Source organism: Eschrichtius robustus, chromosome 13 (assembly GCF_028021215.1).
Source record: "Eschrichtius robustus isolate mEscRob2 chromosome 13, mEscRob2.pri, whole genome shotgun sequence".
Classification (NCBI taxonomy): Eukaryota; Metazoa; Chordata; class Mammalia; order Artiodactyla; family Eschrichtiidae; genus Eschrichtius; species Eschrichtius robustus.
In genome coordinates this window covers 42,690,439-42,718,089 of record NC_090836.1, presented here as the reverse complement: position 1 = coordinate 42,718,089, position 27,651 = coordinate 42,690,439, and the positions used below count along the sequence as shown (strand labels likewise).

Here is a 27,651-nt window from a genome sequence, read left to right as displayed (position 1 = left end):
GCCCGTGCGCCACAACTACTGAGCCTGTGCTCTAGAGCACGTGAGCCACAACTACTGAGCCTGCGTGCCTAGAGTCCGTGCTCTGCAACAAGAGAAGCCACTACGATAAGAAGCTTGCGCACTGCAATGAAGAATAGTCCCCGCTCGCCGCAACTAGAGAAAGCTTGTGCGCAGCAACAAAGACCCAATGCAGCCATAAACAAACAAACAAACAAGCAAATAAATAAATGTGTCTGCGTATCATACCTCACCAAATCTGAGAAGCCATCAACTTTAAAACACACCATTATTTTATATACTAAGAAAAAACACTGCCACTAAAACTACAATAGTTTTTAAATTATAAGACAGCCTGACTTTCATGGGGAAAATGTAATAACAATAATTTTTTTTTTAAAAAATGGTCTATCTTAGAAGTGGTGAAACAATTACCAAATTGCATAATTTTTTTAACAAGGGAAGACAGTGAAATACCTTCAAAATTCTGAGGGAAAATGATTTCTAATAGAGAATTCTACAGAGATAAGCTACTTATCAAGTGTGAGAACAGAAGAACATTTCAGAATGCAAGATCTCAAGAAATTTATACTAAAAACCTTATACAGGAAGCCTGGGAAGATGTGACCCACCATAATTTGGGAAAGTCAAACAAGAGTAAGAAAAAGAAGGGATCCACCAAAGAAGAGTAAAGAAAATTCCCAGGATGACAGTGAAGTCCCAGGAACACAGCTGTTCAGAGTATAAGAAAGGAGACATAATAACAATATACCATAAGCCTCAGTTATGGAAAAAAATGATGCAATACTGAGATGTGACATACAAATGATGGCATGACCTAATCTAACTGGCAGTGTCTTTTACTTTCTTAGTAATACCAAAATAATGGGGTATCTCATAATTGATGGCAGTATAGATATGATGAAGTACAATGTACTGAGAGGATGAGAAAAGTATATTGGTTTAAGAGAGCTAAACCCTTAGCTTCTAGAATGTAAAGTTAATAGACAATGTCTAAAACTGAAAAATCTAAGAAGGAGCAGTATAAACATGTTAATTAGATATACAGGGATAAATGTCAGGAGAAAAAGCTAGAGTTGAAAGTGGTAGCAGGGGACTACTATTTTTCATTATAAGCCTAGATATACTATGTACATGTACTCTTAAAAATGAAGCTGAGGGCTTCCCTGGTGGCGCAGTGGTTGAGAATCTGCCTGCCATTGCAGGGGACGTGGGTTCGAGCCCTGGTCTGGGAAGATCCCACATGCCGCGGAGCAACTCGGCCCGTGAGCCACAATTACTGAGCCTGCGCGTCTGGAGCCTGTGCTCGGCAACGAGAGGCCGCGATAGTGAGAGGCCCGCGCACCGCGATGAAGAGTGGCCCCCGCTTGCCACAACTAGAGAAAGCCCTCGCACAGAAACGAAGACCCAACAAAGCCATACATACATAAATAAAAAGGATGTAAGCAGACAAGAATAGCATTAAAAAAAATAATAATAAATAAATTTAAAAAAAAATGAAGCTGAATTAGAAACAAAAGGTAGAAAATGAGAAAAATTTGTGGGGCATGAGGATTTAGCATATAGAGGTCTACACTCAAAAAAATATTGTAGGATGGGTTATCCCAACCTTTTGACATCAACTCTCCATTTATTTGGAAGACTGAGTTTACCAGAGTAGCTTAGAATTCATTCGCGTTATCACTTAATTATCGATATATGCACTTAACTGGAAATGACACTTTCCATTCAGCTTTCATAAATTAGTTCTACCAAGCTAGGTTGACTGATACAAAGACAGGCAAAGGTGAAGAAACATTTTATTGACATTGTGTAGCTTTATCACAAATCTTTTCGTAATACTCAAAGTATGCTAAAAACCCCATGAATAAACACTATGATAGAAATAAGCATTGAGAGCAAATAAAATTTTAAATAATAACCATGAAAACAAAGGCAAAAAATTGGTCCCATAAGATAAAGATTGGATGCTTCAGTGTTTACCTTTTCTTTGCAGACACCTTTAACAACATCAGACATCCTACTCTCCAAAACAAGTTCACCTGGCGTTCTTGATGAACTTCCAGGTAAAGGAGGAAAATTTGAGGCTAATAAGTCAAACTTTGGTGTTGGAGCCTTTGCTTCAGCTGTTGAAGGATGGGGTCTCTAAAAGACACAAATCAAAAAACAGATTACATGCTCATCTCATTCTCTAATCCTGTACCACAGAAGCTGAAAGCTCTAAGAAACAAACAAACCAAACTCCACCTAATGAAGAGAACTGTTCCCCTATAAATTCTTGGATTCTCATTTTAGTTGAGTTCTCATTAGTATTGATCAATCCGACTTATCTTTAGTCAGTCAGCTCCTTCTCTTGGTTCTTTTGCAAACTCTGCCACACTCTTTAAACCCTCTAATCAATCTCCACTACTCTTTGCTTTCTAAATTTGCTATACCCTCTTCCATAACAAAAATAAACACAAAAACCCCTACACTACCTAAATTTGCCATCACCTTTTCTCCTTCTATAGTCTCAAGGGAAAACAATATCCTTCCTTGAAAATCTTTTCATCTTTCTCCTCCACCTACCACTCTCTATACCCTCTGACAAGCCTCTCACTTGTTGTATCTTCTTCTCTACTCCCTCACCGCACCACTAAAATTGCTTTGACAAGTCACCAATGCCTTCTTCCACAATGCAAAATCTGACAGACTTTTTTTTTCTGACCTCACTCTAGCATTTGGCATGGTAAACATTCTTTCCTGTGGGAGCTCATTCTTCCGTTAGCTTCTGATACCTCTTTTCCTTAATTCTCAGATCTGACAAGCATGTGCTCTTCTCCCCCTGACCACCTCTTTGGATGGTTTTGGTTTCTATATGATTGCCACTCTTTCTCCCTTTCCATACTCTCCCTGTGTGATATCCATTATCCACAGCTTCAACTACTACCTACATGCAAACAACTCTTAAAACAATCTTTTTCACTTTATGGTGAATTTTTGGCTGCACAACTCTGAAAATTAACCAAAACTCACTAGGTTGTACGCTTTACAGACCAGATTTTTCAGACCAGATCTTTGCCTGAAACCCAGATATCAATTGCCTATTAGCTATTTCCACTTGGATTTCTCTTGGATACTTCAAACAACAAAATGAATGATCACATTTTTCAGCCCCACAGCTACTATGTTCCTCAAGTTCCATTCTCGGCCCTTTTTAATATCACTTACTCTACTGAGAGTCCCCTGCATGATCTCATCTACTCTTGTTACTTTAATTACTACATGTAAGCTTACAAATCCTAAATTGTACCTCTAGCTAAGATCTCCTTACTGCACAAGGGTACCCCCACCCTGCCCTTTGTACTATGAAGCAGGCCGGTCTCCTGTTTCTTCAGTCCTCAATCCAGGTATTTTCAACATATTAAACAGACCTCCAACCTAATCTCTCCTTTCCTTAATCGTTCAGGGCCACTTGAGGATTCACATAGACTGCTACAATGGTATCCTAAAAAAGGTGTTGCCTAAAGTCTCAAGGCTGCCATGGTATAGAAAGCTATAAATGAAAAACCAACACTTTTAAAAGGTTCACAGTTTGCCCCAAGGACTATTCTTTGTGTTATAATGCAATATTTTTCTTCTTTGAAAATCTGTACCTTTTCACTGCTTAAACATGTGATATCTGTATACTTATATGTATATTATATGTACACTATATAGTATACTATTATATATGTATATAACTCACTACTTATACATGTAAAGCAAGTATTATATTTCACATTTATGATATAAATGTAAATTCCAGGCAGGGTTTTCTTGAGACCTCCATGTCTTCCTATACTATTTTTATTCCTCAACTCCTTTTGACCACAGTTAAGAAATGGCAAACATTCACCATGAACAAACCACACACACAAAAAAATATGAATAATTTGAAGCTAGGTAAATGAGGATTCAAATAAGAACCTGCCTAGAACTATAAAAAATTTTTTAAAAATCTCTAAGTGGTTTCACAGGATTGGCAAATATAAGAATCAGCACTAGGTAGAAAACTGCCCCCAAGTAACAATTAATAAATAGTATAACAGTTTCCAACACCATCCAACAGAGCTTTAAAAGTGAATCACATATGCTACCAGACTGGCAAAAAATCATATACTTTGTAAGGCTTATGGATAAACAGAAACTTTTTTTCACAGAGTGAAAATCAGCACAACCCCTATAGAAAGCCATTAGGCAGCAACTTACTGAATTGTGACTCAGAAATCCCACTTCTAGGGATTCTCCTTCAGATACTATTGCACACATAGGAAGTGATGGTTATATGAGGTTATCAATGCACTGTTTGTAACAGCATTGTAAAATCAAAAGATTGAAACTCTTTAAATTTCCATTAATAAAGCAATAATTAAACTTTCCATGGAATATTTTCATATATTTTATTTTAAACCATGTGAATAGATTAGGTATTCAAGTAATTTTTTTTAAAAGTGAGCAACACATGTCAAAGCTCTAACTATATGTGTGCTTTAAGGGTGAGGGGTAATGGTGATGGTGGATATTTCAGGGTCAAGAACAGGCTCTAATCATAATCAATATTATAATCAATAAAACAAAAACCCGGAAAGATACACCAGAAGTCAACGCCATAGTAAATCACAGAAGAAAAAAAAAAATTGAACGTATGTAATTAAAGGTTAAAAAAAAAAAAACTTACTGGGATCCTTTCATCTTCCCGACGTCTTCGACCTCTGAAGAGAGTTCTCCTTTTAACAATGACAAAAGGGAGTGGGGGTGGGGAAGCAGGTGGGAGGGACAATTCATAAGTTTCTTCAAATGTATACATTCTATCAAAGATGGGCGAACTTCTATTTTAAGTATCTATACTTCCTAAATCTCCTTTATTATTAAAAGATATATTTTCTTCTGAAGAGACGCTGAGCTAATCTACCAAAAACTTCACCTACTACCACCACCACCACTAAGTAAGCTGGGCCCATTTTTATTAGCAATGCTCCCTCCAAATCAGAAGCATATTAGGGTTCATTTTTTTTGTTTTGTTTAGGAAGGGTAGATAACATATAACCCCATTCCCACAGTTTAGATGTTGCTAGAAATTAAAACTATGATGCAGATGGAATCTTATCTTTCTAAGCTAATCTTTCCTTAGTGAACTGTGAAGAACTTCAGAATAACTTTTATAAACCTCTGACTCAGAGCTATATGGGCATTCTGAATTTCTTAATTATGAAAAACTAGTAACACATATTACATGAATAAAGTATTTATTTAGCATAACTATACACCAATAATTAAATTTAAAAATCACTAGATCGTGGTCTTCAAACATTCATATTATGATTAAAGAATTTTCATATACCTTATTTCCATATTTATTACCATACTTCCTTACCTGCCCCTACCATAGTCCCCATTCTGTTCCATCTGCAAAGTGGGAGTCTCTTTTGGAAGGTAGCTTTGCTCCTGGTGCCCTGTTACTGTAGGGTTATGTCGTTCAGTTGGAAAGTTCCTTGAACCAGATCTGTTCAATGGTCCATCCGTCAATGACACAGAGCCCTCTGTTGAGTGTTCTGAACCACCTGACCTAAAATGAGGCTTCACACTATAAGAAATATAAGACCATATATGTGAAAGGATAAATTAAAACAGAAAATATTTTCTCTTAATGGTAGAAACTCTTAACAGGCCAAGTTAAAAATTGCCTTCTGCTGTATTCTGATTTTCCATAAACTGGGTTGGACACAGAAGCACTGTGTTGTAAAAATGTAAACCCTTTAATGTCTCAGACATATTATTTTTAAAAGGCAAAGAATTTTTACATTAAAAAAAGCTGTCTGGAGAGATTTGGGAGGTGATCCAAAGTTCTTCAAGATAAGGCTACTTCTACCCCCAAATTTAGGATATAACTAGGATTTTACCTAATTTCTTTAACACAAACTGCAGTTCTGACACATCTAAATCAGCCAGGCTGAAGGTTATTGAGTCTATGCCATACATTCTCAATGGGGCAACAATACCCCCAAAGGGAGTAAGAATTGGCATACATTACATAAATAGATATACAATAATCTCTAGTATTAAATTTTCATATGGGGGAAAAGTCTAAAAAAACTCTTAAGGGGACTGATAATTTTTTTAAAAAGTAAGGAACAGTGGAATATATTAAAATCCCAGCTTCCTACTAAGCATCCCTCTCCAAATGAAATCAGTTGTTCAAAGATCCAACAAAGATGTGGGACCAAAAAACTAGGAAAATATAACGCAACTAATAGCCTGGCATGACTTCATGAATTAAGGTATGGAATCTGGTAAAAAACAAAAAACCAGACCAAACCAAAGACAAACAAAGCAAAACAAAACAAAAACAAAAACCACCTACACATCTAACAAAAGTAGCTTTTATCTTGGATGATGGGTATAACCACCCAACTCTCTTAACAATTTGTAAGCAGATGAAGCTAGGGTAGGGTAAAGGAGAGGATGCAGTTTAATCAATAGTGAAAACATCTAAAGTAAGCCCAAGCAACTGAGGACCCTGGCTCTACAGGAGATTAAAAAAGGAAGTATTAGATTTCTATTTAGCCCCTGGCTTGCAGTTTATATACTCCATTTTTTTTTAGTCTATTTTCATAGTTACAAATTTATAATATTAATAACACACTGTAAATTCCGGGTTCTTTGAATAGGGATTTAAAACCTCATAATTATGAACAATTAAACATTAATTCCAATAGCATCTCCAGCTATCCTACTAACTCTTTAGAGAATATAACAAATTAGATTACTACTACTAAAACTTAAACATAAAAATTAGGCTATAAAGTTGGGCTAAGTCTCATATACAGTACTTTTCCAGATAATTACTTATACGTTACAAAATAGTTTCTGAATAGCAACGAAATTTACAGTATGTCAACTAACACAAACTAACTTACATTATCCATCATATCTGAAAATGACCTCATGAGGTAGATATTGCTGTTTATGTATCTGTTCAGAAACTATCACTCACTGAAATTTTCTCATTGCATTTCAATACACCCAGTAGATAAGTTATTAGGTTTAACAGCCCTCAGATCTCATAATCTTACCCTTCACAGAGAGGGACTTACAATCGCAGTCTTGGCAAAAGAAAAAAGGATGATGAAAGAAAGAAGTGATAAAAGATGTACAGGAAGAAGGAAAGTGACAGAAAGATAAAGTATGAAAGGTAGAAAATTGCCCAGACTTCTGAAAGTTAGTCCTATTCTCTCTAAGTAGGTCTAGTGATCATCACTGGGCTGTTACAAGGTTAATGTAATAAACTGCTCCTTGACTGATAACTTAAATAAATAAAAATAAAGGCCTGGCAGCGGTCACTTCTTAGAAGTAAGAAGGAAGCAAGGATTTGGGTTGGTGGTCAAAAGGCTCTAGTTCATCTGCAATATCTGCATTTTTATAAGGAAGTATTCGTGTATTATTTCTGTGACTAAAAATGAACAACAACCTGTATTGGTCAAACAAACACAAAAAATTGTACACAAGTCGTTTTGAATAACAAGCAAAATTATACTAAACCTATCCTGTATCTTCAAAACCACAGATATATCTCCTTATAAGCAAGAATGACTTGGGACTTCCCTGGTGGCGCAGTGGTTAAGACCCCGCGCTCTCAATGCAGGGGGCTTAGGATTGATCCCTCCTCAGGGAACTGGATCCCACATGCACACCGCAACTAAGGTGCCCACCTCCTGCAACCAAGGAGCCCACCTCCCAAAACTAAGACCGGGTGCAACCAACCAACCAACCAAATAAATAAATAAATAAATATATATTTTTAAAAAAGCGAGAATGACTTGACTGTCATTCTTGGCTTTCTTATTGTATTTTTACCTCTTATTGTATTTTTACCTCTTGAAAGCACAGCAGTGCTTTCAAGTGACAATAAAGGAATACCATAAGCCCACTTAATGTATTTTTAAGTCAAGCATCTGCAAACACCAATACTTTTTGTTGTTATTAAAAATTGTTTTTAGTCTCTTATAACCAAGACGTCTACTTCACGTAAGTGTTTAAAGCAAAATTCACCTCTTCAAAGAAATGTGAAATCAACAGATACATATTTTTACAAAGCTACTATTTCTAATCATGAGAAATCTGTATCTCCTCACAAGGGAGGTTATAAACTGTCATTTGTATTAACTCAATTATTTTTAAGAAAAAAACTTTACTAGCTATAGTAGAAGAAAAGAAAATGTGCTAATCTCAGGTCTGCTGATGATAAAAAGCCATGTAACCCTAGCAAGATATTCATCCTCTTCAACTTTCACTTTCTTCAATTCATCTGTAAAATGAATTAAAACTACATCATAACAAAGGTCTTTCCAGATTTAAACATCACTGTCTCTGTGTGCACATGGAAATTAAATAATCTTTTTGGAACAACAGGATGAAGGTTAGAGGACAGTGTGTGTTTTTAAAGCTCACTGTACTTCTTCTCATATGTCCTACCAATACTTGAATTTTGCTGTTATTACTGTATCACCAAACTAAGGGTCATCTACAAGAGCACGAGTAATCTTTTGTTTATAAAGAATCCTTCATTCTTACAATATGAAGAGTTCTCATTTGAAACTTCATAAAGCAATTAAGAATGTGTATATGTAGTAAAATTTTCTGAACACTTAAAAATGATCTTCAGGGAATCCCCTGGCAGTCCAGTGGTTAGGACTTGGTGCTTTCATTGCCATGGGCCCGGGGTTTGATCTGGGGAACTTAGTCAGGGAATTAAGATCCCACAGGCCGCAAGGCAAGGACAAAAAAAAAAAAAAAGATATTCAAATGCTTTAACCAACTGTGTCAGTTAAAGTGAGTACATGGCTTCCCTGGTGGCGCAGTGGTTAAGAATCCACCTGCCAATGCAGGGGACACGGGTTCATGCCCTGGTCCAGGAAGATCCCACACGCCGCGGAGCAACTAAGCCTGTGCTCCACAACTACTGAGCCCGAGTGCCACAACTACTGAAGCCCACGCGCCTAGAGCCCGTGCTCTGCAACAAGAGAAGCCACCCAATGAGAAGCCTGTGCACCACAACAAAGAGTAGTCCCCGTTCGCCGCAACTAGAGAAAGCCTGCGCACAGCAACTGAAGACCCAACACAGCCAAAAATAAAACAAATTAAATAAATAAATTTAAAAATAAATAAATAAATTCCAGCTATCGTTTTTCATCTTACCGATTTTTTTGGAATGGTCGACCCATATTCACAGCAGCAGCAGCAGCAGCAGCAGCAGCATTTGTTTTATAAGATCCTGGTGAATTAAAGCCATTCACAAAACTACCATTGGGAAAAGGAGCCTAAAAGAAAATTTTAATGTTTAAAAGCTATTCATAGTAAAGACAAAAACCTGGTGTGAGGGTCTTAAGAAACTTCTAATGAACTAACCTAGCATCAATTTCTTTGATAAGCCAAAAATAATTTTAAACATTTGCAATACTCACTCCAAGTTATCACTTGAATTACAGAACAAGGAACAACTGGTTCAACACTTAATAAAGAATATTTCTCTCTGAAAAAGTTTCACAAAACTTTAAATCATTCAGGATTTTTCCAGTCTATTAATTTACCAGCAATTTAAAGAATAAAATGATAGGAACCAATAGCTCAACTCTTAGTCATATGCATATATTTGATATGGGGGATTAAATATCCTTATCACCATTGAAAAGCCAGAAAGTAACCAATATCAACACAAAACAAAATAAAACATGAACTCTAATTCTAGCTGATTTCTTCAAATTTCAGCTTCAGTGAAAAAAATGTATTATTCTGTAAGGATCTCACTTACCAGTGGTGTTTCAAAGTAAGGTGTGGGATTTGGAGACCAAGACTGAGGCACAATACTATAAACAGAGTACTGTTGGTGAGGATTATATACAGGCTGCATAAAGACCGGTGAGGCATACTGTGCTTGAGTTTGAATGGGAGGACTATACATACTAGAATCCATTAATCGATAACCATTCTTAGCAAAAAACGTATTGATGGCTTTTATCCTTGCCTAGAAGCAAGAAGAACACAAAGGATATAATCACAAAGGATAAAGTGTATATTTTCACAAATATATTTAATTTACATTTGGAACATATTTTCCATGACATTATTTCCATGTACTATAGAGTTAGTAGAGCAAAAGAAAATGATTGATAGCTGTACTTTTAAAAACTTCTACATGGCAAATACAATTAATACAATAAACAAAGTAAAACCACAAAAGTCAAAATATTAAAACTAACTGCAACTTATCACAAGCAAGGTGGAAAAAGAAAGGCAAATGGCTCTTATATGAAAAGATGCTAGACCCTGCTCATAAGAGAAATGCAATTAAAATGGAATTCACATTTCTCACATAAAATTGGAAAAAGTCTAAAAATTTGACAACATACTCTATTGATAAGGCTGTGGCAAAACAGGTACTCTGATACATTGATGATGGGCATTCAAAACAACACAACCCTTAAAAAGGAAAATTCAGCAATGTCTTCCAAAATATCACATATGCATATTATCATATTCTTATCAACCCCACTTCTAGGAAATTTTACTGCATATACACAGACCAAAAAGAGGTTTTTAAAAAAATGATGCATATGGCTATTCACTGACACTTACTATGATAGGAAGTGGGGGGGCATGGGGGGTGAGGGGGCTTGGATCCACAACTCTCCCAAACACACGCTCACACACACGAAACAACCCAACAGTCCATCAATGATTGAAAACAACATGGTGTATCCACACAATTATCAGATGTAAGAAAAAAAAAAAGAAAAGAAACCTGAGGAACTGCTCTAAATATTATAATGGAGTGATTTCCAGAAAATACTATTTAAAAAAAAAAAAAGAAGAGGCAAGGCAAGGAGAAAGGTATGTATAGTTAGGTGTTGTTTAGATAAGTTAGATGTGGATATGAAGATATACTTGCATTCACACACACAGACACGTGAATATGAATTTAATATACTGTTTTAGATATTTTACTTTTAAGCCATGCATATACTGAATAAAATTTTTAAAAATCAGTTTGTAAAAGTTCAATGCAAAATGAACCTAAATGTGTATCCAACTAGCAGAATAACACAGAGAAACTCTAAATGACTTTGACCCAAAATAAAAATCAACTGTTATGAACGTTCCTTAGGAACAAACCACAAGGCAAAGTACAGCAAAAAAAAGTCTTAATTTGTTTTCAGAATTATATTATTATTGGTATTGTTATTCTGAGACTTCTGTCTGTGATTTTGGATATACCAAATCATAAATTATATTGGGGTCACTGACATCTGAGATTTTCACGTGGGAGAAAAGAGATGCAGACAGCAACTGAAGAAGTAAAAACCATGTAGCCTGAATTTAAATCGAAAGCATCGATATAAACTCATGATATATAGTCTTTAAAAAAAAAAAAAGTATTTAATAGCTCTGTTCAAAGAAAAGGCTTAGAAATAATAACCAAACCATTAGCCAGAAGCACTCCTTGTGCCTAAGCAGTGGACTGCAAAACATTACTTTCCCATAAAAGTAACATGGCAACTCCAGAGCCTTTTGACACAAAACGTACAAGAGCCTGGAACATTTTGTCACATTAGAGAGCAAGGAACATTGAAAATACCACGACAAAAGGACTCAAAGAGGCCATACTTCATCAGTAAGGACAATGAACACACCAAATATGTTTAAATATTCAAAACCAAAAAAATATCTGAATGGTCGTTTTTGAAGGTTGCCAGGGAACCAACACATTATTTTGAAAACTGGTAGTAAAAGCTAGAACCAAGCATTTATCATACATTGCATATATGAGCTGTACCTCAGGGTAATGAAGATGAAGGAAAGCTTTTCTTTATGGAAGTGTTTCAAATAATAAATGGAAAAAAGATAGCACAGAAATAGTACCACTTTGCAACCCTTAACAAATCAATATATCTAGTCAATGATCAGCAGCAGCTAGTATAAGAGAGACACACAAAGACATATACTACATGTTTTTGTTCTCTTTGCTGCTCCAAAATAAAATCTAATTCTGATTAAGCCTCTAGATCTAGCTACCAATTTGCATGAAATACAGAGGTCAGAGGATCGTGTTAAACTACACTCAAGAATATAACTTGGGACTTCCCTGGTAGCACAGTGGTTAAGAATCTGCCTGCCAATGCAGGGGACACAGGTTCGTGCCCTGGTCCTGGAAGATCCCACATGCTGTGAGGCAACTAAGCCCATGCACCACAGCTACTGAGACTGTGCTCTAGAGCCCGCGAGCCACAACTACTGAAGCCCATGCACCGCAACAAGAGAAACCACCCTAATGAGAAGCCTGCGCACCACAACGAAGAGTAGCCCCCACTAGCTGCAGCTAGAGAAACTCCACGTGCAGCAATGAAGACCCAACGCAGCCAAAAATAAATAAATAAATTTATATTTTAAAAAACTTACTAAAAAAAGAGCTCATTTTTAAAACAAAAAAAGAATATAACTAGCCAATTCAAAAGTGGGCAGAGAACTTGAATAGGCATTTCTCTAAAGAATATATATAAATGGCCAATAAGCAGGCGAAGAGACACTCAACATCACTAATCATTGAAGAAATGCAATTAAAACCACAGAGATATCACATCACATTCATTAAAATAGCTACTATCAAGAAACAGAAAACAGCCAAATGTTGGAGAGGATGTGGAGAAACTGGAACCCTTGTGCACTGTTGGTGGGAATATAAAATGGTATAGCCATTGTGGAAAACAGTATGGAGGTCCCTCGAAAAATTAAAAATAGAATTACCATATGACCCAGCAATTCCACTTCTGGGTATATATGCAAAAGAATTGAAAGCAGAATCTTGAAGAGAAATTTGTATACCGATGTTCATAGCGGCCTTATTCACAAAAGCTAAAATGTGGAAGCAAACCCAAGTGTCCATCAACAGATGAATGGATAAACAAATTGTTGTATATACATATAATGGATTATTCAGCCTTAGAAAGGAGGGAAATTCTGCAATATGCTACATGGATGAACCTTGAAGACACCATATTAAAGTGAAATAAGCAAGTCACAAGGAGACAAATACTATATGATTCCATTTATATGAGGTAAATGGTCAAAAATCAAAGAAAGTATGGGCTGAAGGAGGGGAAAGTGGAGAGTTACTGTTTAATAGGCACAGAGTTTCAGTTTTACAAGAAGAAAAGAGTTATGAGAATGGATGGTGGTGATGGCTACACAACAATGTGAATATGTTTAATATTACGGCACTGATAAATGAAATTAAAATTTAAAATGGTTAAGATGGTAAATTTTATGTGTATTTTAACACAATAAAAAAACACATAGCTAACGAAATGTATAATGTGAGAAACTTTGTAAGACAAATAACAGTGATTTCAAAAACATACTTCCAAAAGTAAAACTAAAGAGGTAGAGGACAAAATCATAAATTGTATTTTATTTTATATTTTTATTATTATTATTTTGTCACTCCCCGCGGCTTGTGGGATCTTAGTTCCCTGACCAGGGATCGAACCTGGGGCCCCAGCAGTGAGAATGCCAAGTCTGAACCACCGGACCACCAGGCAATTCCCAAATCATAAATTTTAAAAAAGAAAAAAGAGAAAGAAAAAATGTGAATCAGGAAAATGTGAACAGTGCCTGATGTTTAAGAAATTATTGTTTATTTTTCAAAAAGTGTGATAGTAGTGTGGCTATTTTTTTTTAATCCCTTTCTTTTAGAGATACCAATATTAGTTTATTTACATACAGATGAAATTAAGTTTCAAATTTGCTTCAAAATACCTGGGACATCGGGAAGTAGGTGGGATTAAGATGAAACAAGAATAGCCATGCTCTACTAATTAATCTATTAAAACCAAATAAATATGCTATGGATAAAAGGGAAATAATGTTCTTAAAGACTGAATAAAAGAGGAAATGTCAGCAGAGAAGGAATATATTGTTTAAAATGGAAATGCTAGAACACAACTTGAAGATGAATTCAAGTCCACAGAAAGTATCCAATCTGAAGAAGAAAGAGATGGAAGAAAAACAGAATCGCAGTGAATCAAGCAGACCTACATATGTGTAACTGAAGTCTCAAAAGGAGAGGAGAAAGTGAGGCAGAAATTTTTTTGAAAAACTAGAGGTTGAAATTCCTCCAATTTGGTGAAAAACATCAATTTACAAACAATAAGTTCAGAACACCCCAAGCAGGATAAATAGAAAACCATAGCTAGACACACTAGGTCAACCTACTGAAAACCAAAGAGAAAACAAAACAAAAAATATCTTGGCGGCAGGCAGAGAAAAACAACACATATTATAAGAATGCCTCACTAGAAAGAACAGAAGCCAGAAAACAATGCAATCTTAAAAGAAGGAAAAAAGTTAAAACTATCAACCCAGAATTCTGTATCCATGTACACGTATCGATGTACAGAATTCTGTACCCATCAAAAATGAGTGTGAAATACAAGACAGCTTTAGATGAGGAAAAATTAAGAACATTCATCCCTGGTGGGCGCTGTTAAGTAACATCAAAGGAAGTTCTTTAGCCTGAAAGGAACTAATACCAGGTAGAATTGATCTACGGAGGAAGAGCAATAAAAAATGCGTTCTTGCTTATTTACAAGAGAAACAAGATAAAATGTGAAGCAACTTATTAGCACACACAATAAATGTTCCATTGGACTCCTTCACAAGCATATCTCTAGGCCAAAGTCTGCAAGGACTCTTGACCTTGGATGTCCACTGCACAAGAGTGAGAGCTCTCCCAAATTATCATGGGTGATTTTTATTAATTTTTGAATCATGAACACTATAATTTTCCAATTAATCGGGCACAAAGATATTATAATAAAATATAGCACTGTGGTATCATAATAGCTTTTATAACTATTTTAAATTTTTGTGAAAAACGTAAATAACTATGATTCAGAGGAAAACACTAATGCAAAAGCATCCTTACATAAAATAGATAAAATCTAAGAAAAATGATAGGTCTAAATTGGAGTTTAAGCATTTAAAGCCATTTTATTAAAAAAAATTGTCAGAATCTAATTTCACATCAGATTTTAAACTACTTTAAAATAAATAACCCTCCATTAAAAAAAAAATCTTTCTTAGGTTAAGAACAGAATTAATAATATTTATATTTTGTATTTGTATATGCTATACCAGAAAGCAGAAATCAATATGTATTAAATTAATTTACTTCATCAAAGAGCAAATAGTAAAGAAATCATGTTAATATGCTGCAAGGAGTGTTTACATTCAATACAATATGCTTTATAGATTCAGGAAAGAGATTCTGTATTAGGTAGGGTAGAATACATTACTGTAATGAATATACAAATGATTTAAAAGGCCCAAACACAAAAAAATTACATTTCCCTTGTTAATACATTTAACAAAATACGTTTAAGACACGTACACTGAAAACTACAAAGCAATGAGAGAAACGAAAAACCGAGATAAATGGAGATACCATGTTAGAGGACTCGATTATTAGTAAGGTGGCAATCCTCTTAAATTAATCTATAGAGTCAATGCAATTCCAATCAAAATACCAGCAAGTATTTTTGTAAAACCAACACATTGATTTGAAAATTTATATGAAAATGTTAATGACTTGGAACACCGAAAATAATTTTGGAAAATCAAAACAACTTTGAGAACTTACATATTATCTGATTTTATAACTTATTATTAAGCTACAGTAATCAAAACAGCAGGGAACTGACTTAAGGATAAACACAGATCAACAGAAAAGAAGAGTCTAGAAATAGACCAAAGCATATATATGCTTTAATAGTCAACAAAGGAATAGTCTTCAACAAATGGTGCTGGAACAAGTATTGTACTTCTTTTAAAAAAAGAATCTTGACTTTTCCTTCCAAAAAACACAAAGTAACTTGATACAGATCATAAGACGTAAATATAAGTACTAAAACTATAATACTTCTAGAAGAAATCATGAAAGAAAATACTCATGACATTAGGAGGGGTTGATTTTAGATAAGACAAAAATAATGAACCCTAAAAGAAAAAGGAGATGAAATAGACTTCATCAAAGTTAAAAGTCTACTCTTTAATATACACTGCTAAGAAAGCAAAAGGCAATTCACAAACTAGCGCAAATATATTTGTAATACACATCTGACAAAAAACTTGCAACCAGAATACATAAAGAACGCTTACAAATCAATATTCAGACTAACAACCAAATTTTTAAAGACAGAAAAAAGATTTAAAAAGATAGTTAACTAAAAAAGATGTACGGAAAGAACGAAGATGTCTAAGAACAAGTGACTAGATAATCAAATCGCAGTACAGGCATACCGTATTTTATTGCGTTTTGCTTTATTGTATTTCCCAAATATTGCAGTTTTTTAAAAAAATTTTATGTATTTATTTATTATTATTATAAATTTTTTTTTGGCTGCATCAAGTCTTTGTTCCTGCGTGCAGGCTTTCTCTAGTTGCAGCGAGCGGGAGCTACTCTTCATTGCAGTGCGCGGGCTTGTCATTGTGGTGGCTTCTCTTGTTGCAGGGCATAGGCTCTAGGCATGCAGACTTCAGTAGTTGCGGCACGCAGGCTCAGAAGTTATGGCTCGCGGGCTCTAGAGCACAGGCTCAGCAGTTGTGGCACACGGGCTTAGTTACTCCATGGCATGTGGGATCTTCCCACACCAGGGCTCGAACCCATGTCCCCTGCACTGGCAGGCGGATTCTTAACCACTGTGCCACCAGGGAAGTCCCCACACAGTATTTTATTAGTTCCAAGTGTACAAAATACTGTCCAATATTTTTATATCAACAGCATTTAATAAATTTGTGTCTCTGTATGACATTTTGGTAATTCTTGCAATATTTCTCACTTTGTCAAAATTATTGTCTTTGTTATGGTGATCTGTGATCTTTGATGTTACTAATGTAATTGTTTTGGGACACCACAAACCATGCCCATATAAGGCAATGAACTTAATCAATAGATGTGTGTTTCTGACTCCTCCACCAATGGGCAGTTCTCCCGTTCTCTATCTCTCCTTGGGCCACCCTATTCCCTGAGACACAACAATATTGAAACCGGGCCAATTTGGCCCTAAAATGGCCTCTAAGTATTCAAGTGAAAGAAAGAGTCACATATCTCTCACTTTAAATCAAAAACTAGAAATGATTAAGCTTAGTGAGGAAGGCATGTCAAAAGTCAAGACAGGCTGAAAGCTAGGCCTCTTGTGCCAAACAGTTAAGCCAAGTTGTGCATGCAAAGAAAAAGTTCTTGAAAGAAATGAGGACTACTGCAATGAACACACGAATGATAAGAAAGCCAAACAGCCTTATTGCTGATGTGGGAAAGTTTTAGTGATCTGGATAGACGATCAAACCAGTCACAACATTCCCTTAAGCATAAGCCTAATCCAGAGCAAGACTCTCACTCTCTTCAATTCTATGAACGCTGAGAGAGGTGAGGAAGCTGCAGAAGAAAAGCCTGAAGCTAGCAGAGGTTGGTTCATGAGGTTTAAGGAAAGAAGACATCTCCACAACATCAAAGTACAAGATGAAGCAGCAAGTGCTGATGTAGAAGCTGCAACAAATTATTCAGCAGATCTAGCTAGAATAAGTAATGAAGATTTTCAACGTAGACAAAACAGTTTTATATTGGAAGAAGATGCCATCTAGGACTTTTATAGCTAGAGAGGATAAGCCAATGCTTGGCCTCAAGGCTTCAAAGCTTCAAAGGACAGGCTGACTCTCTTGTTATGGGCTAATGCAGCTGGTGACTTTAAGTTGAAACCAATGCCCATTAGCCATTCCAAAAATCCTTTGGCCCTTCAGAATTATGCTAAATCTACTCTACCTGTGTTCTGCGAATGAAACAACAAAGCTCAGATGATAGCACAACTGCTGACAACATGGTTTACTAAATATTTTAGGCCTACTATTGAGAACTACTGCTCAGAAAAAAAGATTCCTTTCAAAATATTACTGCTCACTGACAATGCACCTGGTCACCCAAGAGCGCTAATGGAGATGCACGTTAAGATTCACGTTGTTTTCATGCCTGCTAACACAGCTTCCATTCTGCAGCCCATGGATCAAGGAGTAATTTCGACTTTCAAGTCTTATTATTTAAGAAATAGATTTCTTAAGGCTATACAGTAGCTGCCATAGATAACAGATCTGGGCAAAGTCAATCAAAAACCTTCTGGAAAGGTTTCACCCATTCTAGACGCCATTAAGTTCATTCATGATTCACGGAAAGAAGACAAAATACCAACATGAATAGGAGTTTAGAAGAAGTTGATTCCAACCTTCATGGATAACTGAACAGTTCAAGACTTCAGTGTTAAGAAATAACTGAAGATGCGGTGGAAACAGCAAGAGAACTAGAATTAGAAGTAGAGCCTGAAGATGGGACTGAATTGCTACCATCTCATGATGAAACTTGAACAGATGAGGAGTTGCTTCTTATAGATGAGGAAAGAAAGTGGTTTCTTGAGATAGAATCTCCTTCTGATGAAGATGCTGAGAAGACTGTTGAAATGACAACAAAGGATTTAGAATATTACATAAACTTAGTTGTTAAGGCAGTGGCAGGGCTTGAGAGGACTGACTCCAATTTTAAAAGAGGTTCTACTGTGGATAAAATGCTATCAAACAGCACTGTGTGCTACAGAGAAATGGTTTGTGAAAGGACAAAATTGATACGGCAAACTTCACTGTTGTCCTATTTTAAGAAACTGTCACGGCCACCCCCACCTTCAGCCACCACCATCCTGATCCATCAGCAGCCATCAACATCAAGGCAAGATCCCCCACCAGCAAAAAGATTATGACTGGTTGAAGACATGGATGATGATTACCACTTTTTTTTTTTTTTTTTTTAGCAATAAAGTATTTTTAAATTAAGGTATGTACATTTTTTGACATAATGCTATTGCACACTTAACAGATTCCAGTAGAGTGTAAATGTAACTTTTATAGGCACTGGGAAACAAAAAGTTCGTGTGACTTGCCTTACTGCAGTGGTCTGGAACTGAACCCTCCATACCTCCAAGGTATGCCTGTATATTCCTACACTGGAATACTACTTGGCAATAAAAAAGAGTGTACTACCAATACATGCTACAATACGGTTTACTAAAAATAATTATGGCAAGTGAAAGAAGTCAGGTACAAAAGAGACTATACCGTGCGGTTTCATTCATATGAAACTACAGAAAAAAACAAACCTATAGCAGCAGAAAGCAGATCAATAATTGTCAACACTGGATGTTGATGAGGGGAGACTGAGAAAACAACAGTGCATAAATTTGCAAAAACTAATAAAAATGTATGCTTCAAATAAGTACATTTTATTGTATGTAAACTATACTTTAAGAATGTTGATTAAAAAAGAAAATTTTTCTTAGAGAGGGCCTAGCAAAACTACTAGATTCAAACCCAAAGGCATAAAGAAAAATATTTATCAATCTTGTAATCTTGCTACAACAAAACGGATTTCCACACAAATACCACAAACATAATAACAATACAAACAGTTAATTTGACAAGAAGATTAAGCTCCTCTAAGAACTCATACAAATCAATAAGAAAATCTTCACAGAAAAATAGTCAAGGGGACTTCCCTGGCAGTCCATTGGTTAAGACTCCATGCTTCCACTGCAGGGGGCATAGGTTCAATCCCTGGTCAGGGAACTAAGATCCCACATGTGTAGTGTGGCAAAAAAAAAAAAAAAAAAGTTGGAAAATCAGAGAATCAACCACAGGAAATTTTAAAGAAATAAAAAATACTGTAGGGACTTCCCTGGTGGTGCAGTGGTTAAGAATCCGCCTGCCAATGCAGGGGACACGGGTTCGTGCCCTGGTCCTGGAAGACCCCACATGCTGTGGAGCAACTAAGCCCATGCACCACAGCTACTGAGCCTGTGCTCTAGAGCCCGCGAGCCACGACTACTGAAGCCCGTGCGCCTAGAGCCTGTGCTCCACAACAAGAGAAGCCACCACAATGAGAAGCCCGTGCACCACAACCAAGAGTAGCCCCCACTCACCGCAACTGGAGAAAGCCCCCGCACAGCAATGAAGACTCAACGCAGCCAAAAGTAAATAAATAAAATAAATAAATTAAAAAAAAAAATACTGTAAGAGTGTAAATTGGTTCTACCTAATAAGTAAATGGATATACTCTTCCATACAGATAAAAGTAATCAAAATACAGCTAAGATGACTATATTATTATTATGCAAAACAGACTAAGTCAAAAAAGGTTGTTAGAGACAAAGGAGATTATATATTGATAAAAGGTTCAATCCAGCAAAAAGATAAAACAATTATAAACATACATGCATCTACCAAGAGAGCCCCAAAATATGTAAAGCAAAAACTGACAGAAATGAAAGGATAGACAGTTCTGCAATAATAGAGACTTCAATAACCCACTTTCAATAATGAATAATAACAAAACAGAAAAGCAATAAACAGGGACTTCCCTGGTGGCACAGTGGTTAAGACTCCATGCTCCCAATGCAGGGGGCCCAGATTTGATCCCTGGTCAGGGAACTAGATCCCACATGCATGCTACAACTTAGAGTTTGCATGCCACAACTAAGGAGCCCTCCTGCCACAACTAAGACCCAGCGCAACCAAATAAATAAATAAAATAAAAGCAATAAACAAATAGGGAACTTGAATAACATTACAAACACAGACAGTACTCTAAACACCAGAGTATGTATTTTTATCAAGTGTACATGGAACATTCTCTATGAGACACCAAAACTGGTTTTAATAAATTTTGAAAGACTGATATCTTACAAAGTATCTCCTCTGTCCACAATGGAATGAAACTAGAAATCAGTGACAGAAGGAAAACTAGAAAATTCACAAATTAAACAACACACGTTCTTAACCAATGGGTCAAAGATGAAATCACAAGAGAAATTAGAAAATAATTTGAGATGAATGAACACAAAAACACAACATATCAGAACTTACTGGATGTATCAGCCATAAAAAGGAACAAAACTGGGTCATCTGTAGAGACGTGGATGGACCCAGAGACTGCCATACAGAGTGAAGTAAGTCAGAAAGAGAAAAACAAATATCGTATATTAATGCATATATGTGGAATCTAGAAAAATGCTCCAGATGAACCGGTTTGCAAGGCAGCAATAGAGACACAGACGCAGAGAACATACGTGTGGACACCAAGGGGGGAAGGGGAGTGGGGTGAACTGGGAGATTGGAATTGACATATATACACTAATATGTATAAAATAGATAACTAATGAGAACCTGCTGTATAGCACAGGGAACTCCACTGTACAGCAGAAATGAAGACAACATTGTAAAACAACTATACCCCAATAAAAAAGAACTTACTGGATGTTATAAAAACAGTGCGAAGAGGGAAACTTATAGCTATAAGCACCTATGTTAAAAAAGAATGATCTCAAAGCAATAACCTAAGCTACCACCTAAAAACTAGAAAGAAGCAAACTAAAACCAAAGATAGCAGGAGGAAATAATAAAGATTAGAATGGAGATAAAAAGAACAGAGAAATGACAGAAAAATCAATGAAACTGAAAGCTGGTTCTTTGAAAAGATCAAGAAAATGAACAAACCTTTAGCTAGATTGACTAAGAAAGGTAAAAGATTCCAATTCCTAAATCAGAAATGAAAACTAAAATCAGACCCAAATACTGATTTTACAGAAATAAAAAGAATACAAGAGAACAGTGTAAACAAAGGCAGATCAACATGTGGATAACCTAGACGAAACGGACAGATTCCTGGAAACACACAAACTACAAAAACTGACCCGAGAAGGTGGAAATTTGAATAAACCTTTAAGAAGGAGGTTGAATCAGTGATTTTAAAATTCAAAGAGGGCATATGATCCAGCAATCCCACTCCTGGACATATATCCAGACAAAACTATAATCTGAAAAGATACGTGCACCCCTATGTTCATAACAGCACTATTTACAACAGCCAAGACATGGAAACAACCTAAATGCCCGTTGACAGATGAATGGATAAAGAAGATGTGAGATACACACACACACACGGAACATTACTCAGCCATAAAGAAAGAATGAAATAATGCCATCTGCAGCTACATGGATGGACCTAGAGATTATCATACTAAGTGAAGTCAGTCAGAAAGAGAAAGACAAATACCGTATGATATCACTTATATGTGGAATCTAAAATATGACACAATTGAACTTATCTATGAAGCAGAAACAGACTCATATATGTAGAGAGCAGACTTGTGGTTGCCAAGGGGGAGGAGGGGTGAGGGAGGGCTGGATTGGGAGTTTGGGACTAGCAGATGGAAACTATTATATACAGAATGGATAGACAATAAGATTCTATTGTACAGCACAGGGAACTATATTCAATATCCTGTAATAAACCATAAAAGAAAAGAAAAGAAAAATTTTACCAATCCTTCTCAATTAACACCAATCCTTCTCAAACTCTTCCAAAAAAATTGAAGAAGAGGGAACACTTCCTAACTCATTCTATGAGGCCAGTATTACTCTGGTAAAACAGACAAAGACACTACAAGGGGGCGGGGGGAACCTACAGGCCAATATCCCTTATGAATATGGATTTTAAAAATCCAGAAAAAAATACTAGCAAATTCAACTTGTTAGGAGTTAAAAGAGTATACATCTTGACCAAGTGGGATTTATTCCAGAAATGGGGGCGGGGGGGTGGGGAGGGAGGATGGGAGGCGGGGTGGTTCAACATAAGAAAATCAATGTAATATGGCACATTAACAGAACAAAGGAAAAACACACACGATCATCTCAATTGATACAGAAAAAGCATTTCACAGAATTCCACACTTTCAAGGTAAGAATACTCAAACTGGGAACGGAAGGGAACCTCATCAACATGACAAAGGCCATATGTGAAAAGCACATAGTTGATATCACACTCAGTGGTAAAAGACTGATGGTTTTTCCCCTAAGATCAAGAACAAGACAAGGATGCCCACTTTTGCCATTTCACTCAACATAGTACTGGAAGTTCTAGCCAGAGCATTTGGCAAGAAAAAGTAATAAAAGACATCCAAACTAGAAAGGAGAAGTAAAATTATCTGTTTGTAAATGACATGATCTTACATGTAGAAAATTCTTAAAGAATCAGACCCCCCACCCCCACCCCCCAAAAAAGTTAGATCTAATCAACTAGTACAGCAAAGATGCAGGATATAAAATCAACACTCAAAAATCGTTGTATTTCTATACACTAGGAAGGAACAATCAGAAAAGGAAATTAAGAAAATTCCATTGACAACAGTATCAAAAAGAACAAAATACTTAGGAATACATCACCTATACAATGAAAACTACAACAAATTGCTGAAAGAAATGAAAAACCTAAATAAATAGAATGAAATCCCATGTTCATGGATTGGAGGACTCAATATTGTTAAGATGACAATAATATTCAAATGATATACAGACTCAGTGTACTATCAAAGTCCCAATGGCATTTGCTTGGAGAAACAGAAAACTCCAACCTAAAATTCATATGAAATTTCAAGTGGTCCTGAATACCTTCAACAGTATTAAAAAAGAACAGTAAAATTGAACAGCTCATACTTCTCATTTTCAAATCTTACTACAAAGCTACAGTAATTGAAATAGTGTGGTACTGGCATAAAGACAGACATACAGACCAATTAAATGGAAATAGAGAGCCCAGAAATAAACTCAGCTCCTCCCATGGACACACCAAATTTACAAGTACTTACAGAGCAAGTATGTATGACAACAACCTGAAGACTAGCAGAAAAGATTTTCCACAACTAAAGACATGAAGAAGGAAGCATGAGATGGGTAGAAGGGGTGGAAATGAGACATAGTCAGGACCCAAACCCCGTGGTTGGTGACCCACAAACAGGAAGAATATCACAATTGTAGAGTTCCTCCCCCAAGGAGCAAGGGGTCCAAATGCCACATCGGGCTCCCCAGCCTGAGGGTCCTAAAACAAGAAGACGAGGCCCCAGAAGGTCTGGCTTTGAAAGTCAGTGGAGCTTGCATACTGGATACTGAGAAGATTGTAGGAAACAGAGAATCTGCTCCTAAAGGGTGGGCGCAAAAATCTCACCCACCCAGGACCAGACAGACGGCTACACAGGGGAATTCTACAAAACATTTAATGATGCATTAACACCTATTCTTCTTAAACTATTCCAAAAAATTGAAGGAGGAATGCTTCTGAGCTTATTCTATGAGGCCAGCATCACCTAGATACCAAAACTAGACACAAAAAAAGAAAACTACAGGCCAATATCACTGATGAACATGGATGCTAATATCCTCAACAAAATATTAGCAAACAGGATTCAACAATACATTAAACAGATCACACATCATGACCAAGTAGGATTTATCTCAGGGATCAAGGATGGTTTAATATCTGCAAATAAATCAATATGATATATCACTTTAACAAACTGAACATAAAAATCATATGATCATCTCAACAGATGTAGAAAAAGCTTTTGAAAATTAAACATTTAATATTTATGATAAAAACTTTCAATAAGTGGGTATATAAGGAACATACCTCAACATAATAAAGGCTGTATATGACAAACCCACAGCCAACATCATACTCAATGGTGAAAGCTGAAGCATTTCCAGTAAGTTAAGGAACATGACAAGGATACCCACTCTCGCCATTTTTATTCAATATAGTACTGGAAGTCCTAGCCATAGCAATAACGAGGAAGAGAAATAAAAGGAATTCAAATTGGAAAGGAAGAAGTAAAACTGTCACTGTTTGTAAATGACATGATACTATATATAGAAAAGCCTAAGGATGCTATCAAAAATCTATTAGAATAAATGAATTCAGTACAGTTGTAGGATACAAAACTAATACACAGAAATCTGTTGCACTTCTATACACTAATAATGAACTATCAGAAAGAGATTTTAAGAAAACAATCCCATTTACAACTGCATCAAAAAATAAAATATCTAACCAAAGAGGTAAATGACTTATACTCTGAAAACTATAAGGCACTGATGAAAGAAACCGAAGATGACACAAACAAACGAAAAGGCACACCATGCTCATGGACTGAAGAATTAATATTGTTAAAACGACCAAACTAAGCAAGGCAATCTACAGATTCAAAGCAATCTCTATCAAAATATCAAAGGCATTTTTCACAGAACTAGAACAGTAATTCTAAACTCTGTATGGATACCAAAAGACCTCAAATACCAGAGCAATCTTGAGGAAGAAAAACAGAGCTGGAGGTATTCTGCTCCCAGATTTCAAACTATATTACAAAGCTTCAATAATCAAATAGTATGGTGCTAGCACAAAAACAGACACACAGATCAATGAAACCAAAGAGAGAGCCCAGAAATAAATCCACACACATTTGGTCTATTAATCTATGGCAAAGGAGGCAAGAATAAACAATGGGGAAAAGACAGCCTCTTAAAGAGAGCTGGGAAAACTGGATAGCTACATGCAAATGAATCAAATTGGACTACGTTCTCACACCATATACAAATGGGCAGAGGACCGGAATACAGACTTTTTATCCCCCCAAAGAAGACACACAGATGGTCACAGACAGAAAAGATGCTCCACGTCACTAATAATCAGAGAAATGGAAATCAAAACCACAGTGAGATACCACCTCAAAACTGTCAGGTGGCTATCATCAAAAAGACAACAAATAACAAGTGTTGGCGAAGATGTGGAGAAAAGGGAACCCTTGTGCACTTGTAGGATTGTAAATTGGTGCAGCCACTATGGAGAAACAGTATGGAGCTTCCTCAAGAAATTAAAAATGGAACTCCTATAGGATCCAGCAATTTCACTTCTGGGTATTTACCCAAGGAAATCAAAACTACTAATTCCAAAAGATATATGCACCCTTATATTCACTGCAGCATTATTTACAACAGCCAAGATATGGAAGCAACCTAAGTCCCCATCAATAGATGAATGGATAAAGAAGATGTGATATATATACACAGTGGAGTATTACTCGGCCATAAAAAAAGAAATCTTGCCATTTGTGACAACATGGATGGATCTAGAGGGTAATTATGCTAAGTGAGGTAAGACAGAGAAAAGCAAATACCACATGATCTCACTTACATGTGGAAACTAAAAAATAAAACAAACAAAACAAAATGAAAACAGACTCATAGATACAGAGAACATATGGGTAGTTGCCCAAGGGGAGGGGGTTGTGGGGCAGGTAAATAGGTGAATGGAATTAAGAGGTACAAGCCTCCAGTTATACAATAAATAAGCCATGGGGATGTAATATACAGCATAAAGAACATGGTCAGGGACTTCCCTGCTGGTGCAGTGGTTAAGACTCCACGCTCCCAATGCAGGAGGCCCGGGTTCGATCCTTGGTTGGGGAACTAGATCCTGCACGCGTGCCGCAACTAAGAGTCCGCATGCCGCAACTAAGAAGCCTGCATGCCGCAACTACAGTCCGCATGCCACAATGAAGATCCCGCATGCCCCAACTAAGAGCCAGCACAGCCAAAATGAATGAATGAATGAATGAATGAATGGATAAATATTTTTTAAAAAGAATATGGTCAAATAATATTGTATTAACTTTGCATGGGGACAGATGGTTACTAGACTTAACACAGTGACCATTTCATAATGTATGCAAATGTCAAATCACTATGTAGTATACCTGAAATGAACATAATATTGTACATCAACTATATTTCAATTAAAAAGAAAAGGCTAATATTATAAAACCCTTAGAAGAAAACATAGGGGAAACATTTCATGATCTTGGATTTGGCAACGATTTATGAAGTATGGCAACAAAAGCACAGGTAACAAAAAAATTAATTGGACTTCATAAAAATTAAAAGCTTTTGTGCCTCAAAGGACACTTCAAGAGAGTAAAAAAGATAACCCACAAAATGGGAGAAAATGTTTGCAGATCATATATCTGACAAGAGTTTAATATCCAGAATATATAAAGATCTGGTACAGCTCAACAACAAAACAAATAACCCAATTTAAAAAATGGTCTAAGCTGAACGCCTCTAAGTCAGAATCCCGCCCAGGTGGAACGATATGGCAGCGCCGCGGAAGCCTCGGTTGGCCTCGGATAGCCAGTCCCCCGCCGTCCCCACCGGCGGGCCGCCACCCGCGTCCCCCGGGGCGCGGCGTGGCGCGCCCCGCCGCGTGTCGGGACCGGGGTCCAGTGCGGAGAGCCCTTCGTCCTGGGACACGGGGTGCGGCTGGAAAGGTGGCCGCCCCCTCGCCCGTCACGCACCGCACGTTCATGGGGAACCTGGTGCTAAACCATTCGTAGACGACCTGCTTCTGGGTCGGGGTTTCGTACGTAGCAGAGCAGCTCCCTCGCTGCGATCTATTGAAAGTCAGCCCTCGACAGAAGGGTTTGTAAAAAGAAATTAAAAAAAGAAGAAAAAAAAAAATTTAATAAAAAAAGAGATTAAAAAAAAAAAATGGTCTAAGGACTTGAACAGACATTTCTCCAAAAAAGACATACAAATGGCAAAGAAGCGCATGAAAAGATGCCTGATATCATGTGTCACTATGAA

At 36.5% G+C, this 27,651-nt stretch overlaps 1 protein-coding gene across 6 annotated transcripts in view; it reads right to left on the bottom strand.

Moving 5' to 3' along the window:
• Nucleotides 1-27,651, bottom strand: part of LARP4 (La ribonucleoprotein 4) — a 64,140-nt gene that overhangs the window by 7,238 nt on the left and 29,251 nt on the right. For all 6 annotated transcript variants that reach the window (XM_068560240.1, XM_068560242.1, XM_068560237.1 and 3 more), the window contains 5 exons: nucleotides 9,848-10,060; nucleotides 9,235-9,356; nucleotides 5,414-5,623; nucleotides 4,718-4,766; nucleotides 2,002-2,163 (listed from right to left, as the gene is read on the bottom strand). In XM_068560240.1, the coding sequence (XP_068416341.1) occupies nucleotides 2,002-2,163; nucleotides 4,718-4,766; nucleotides 5,414-5,623; nucleotides 9,235-9,356; nucleotides 9,848-10,060 (756 nt within the window). The remainder of the gene's footprint in view (nucleotides 1-2,001; nucleotides 2,164-4,717; nucleotides 4,767-5,413; nucleotides 5,624-9,234; nucleotides 9,357-9,847; nucleotides 10,061-27,651) is intronic.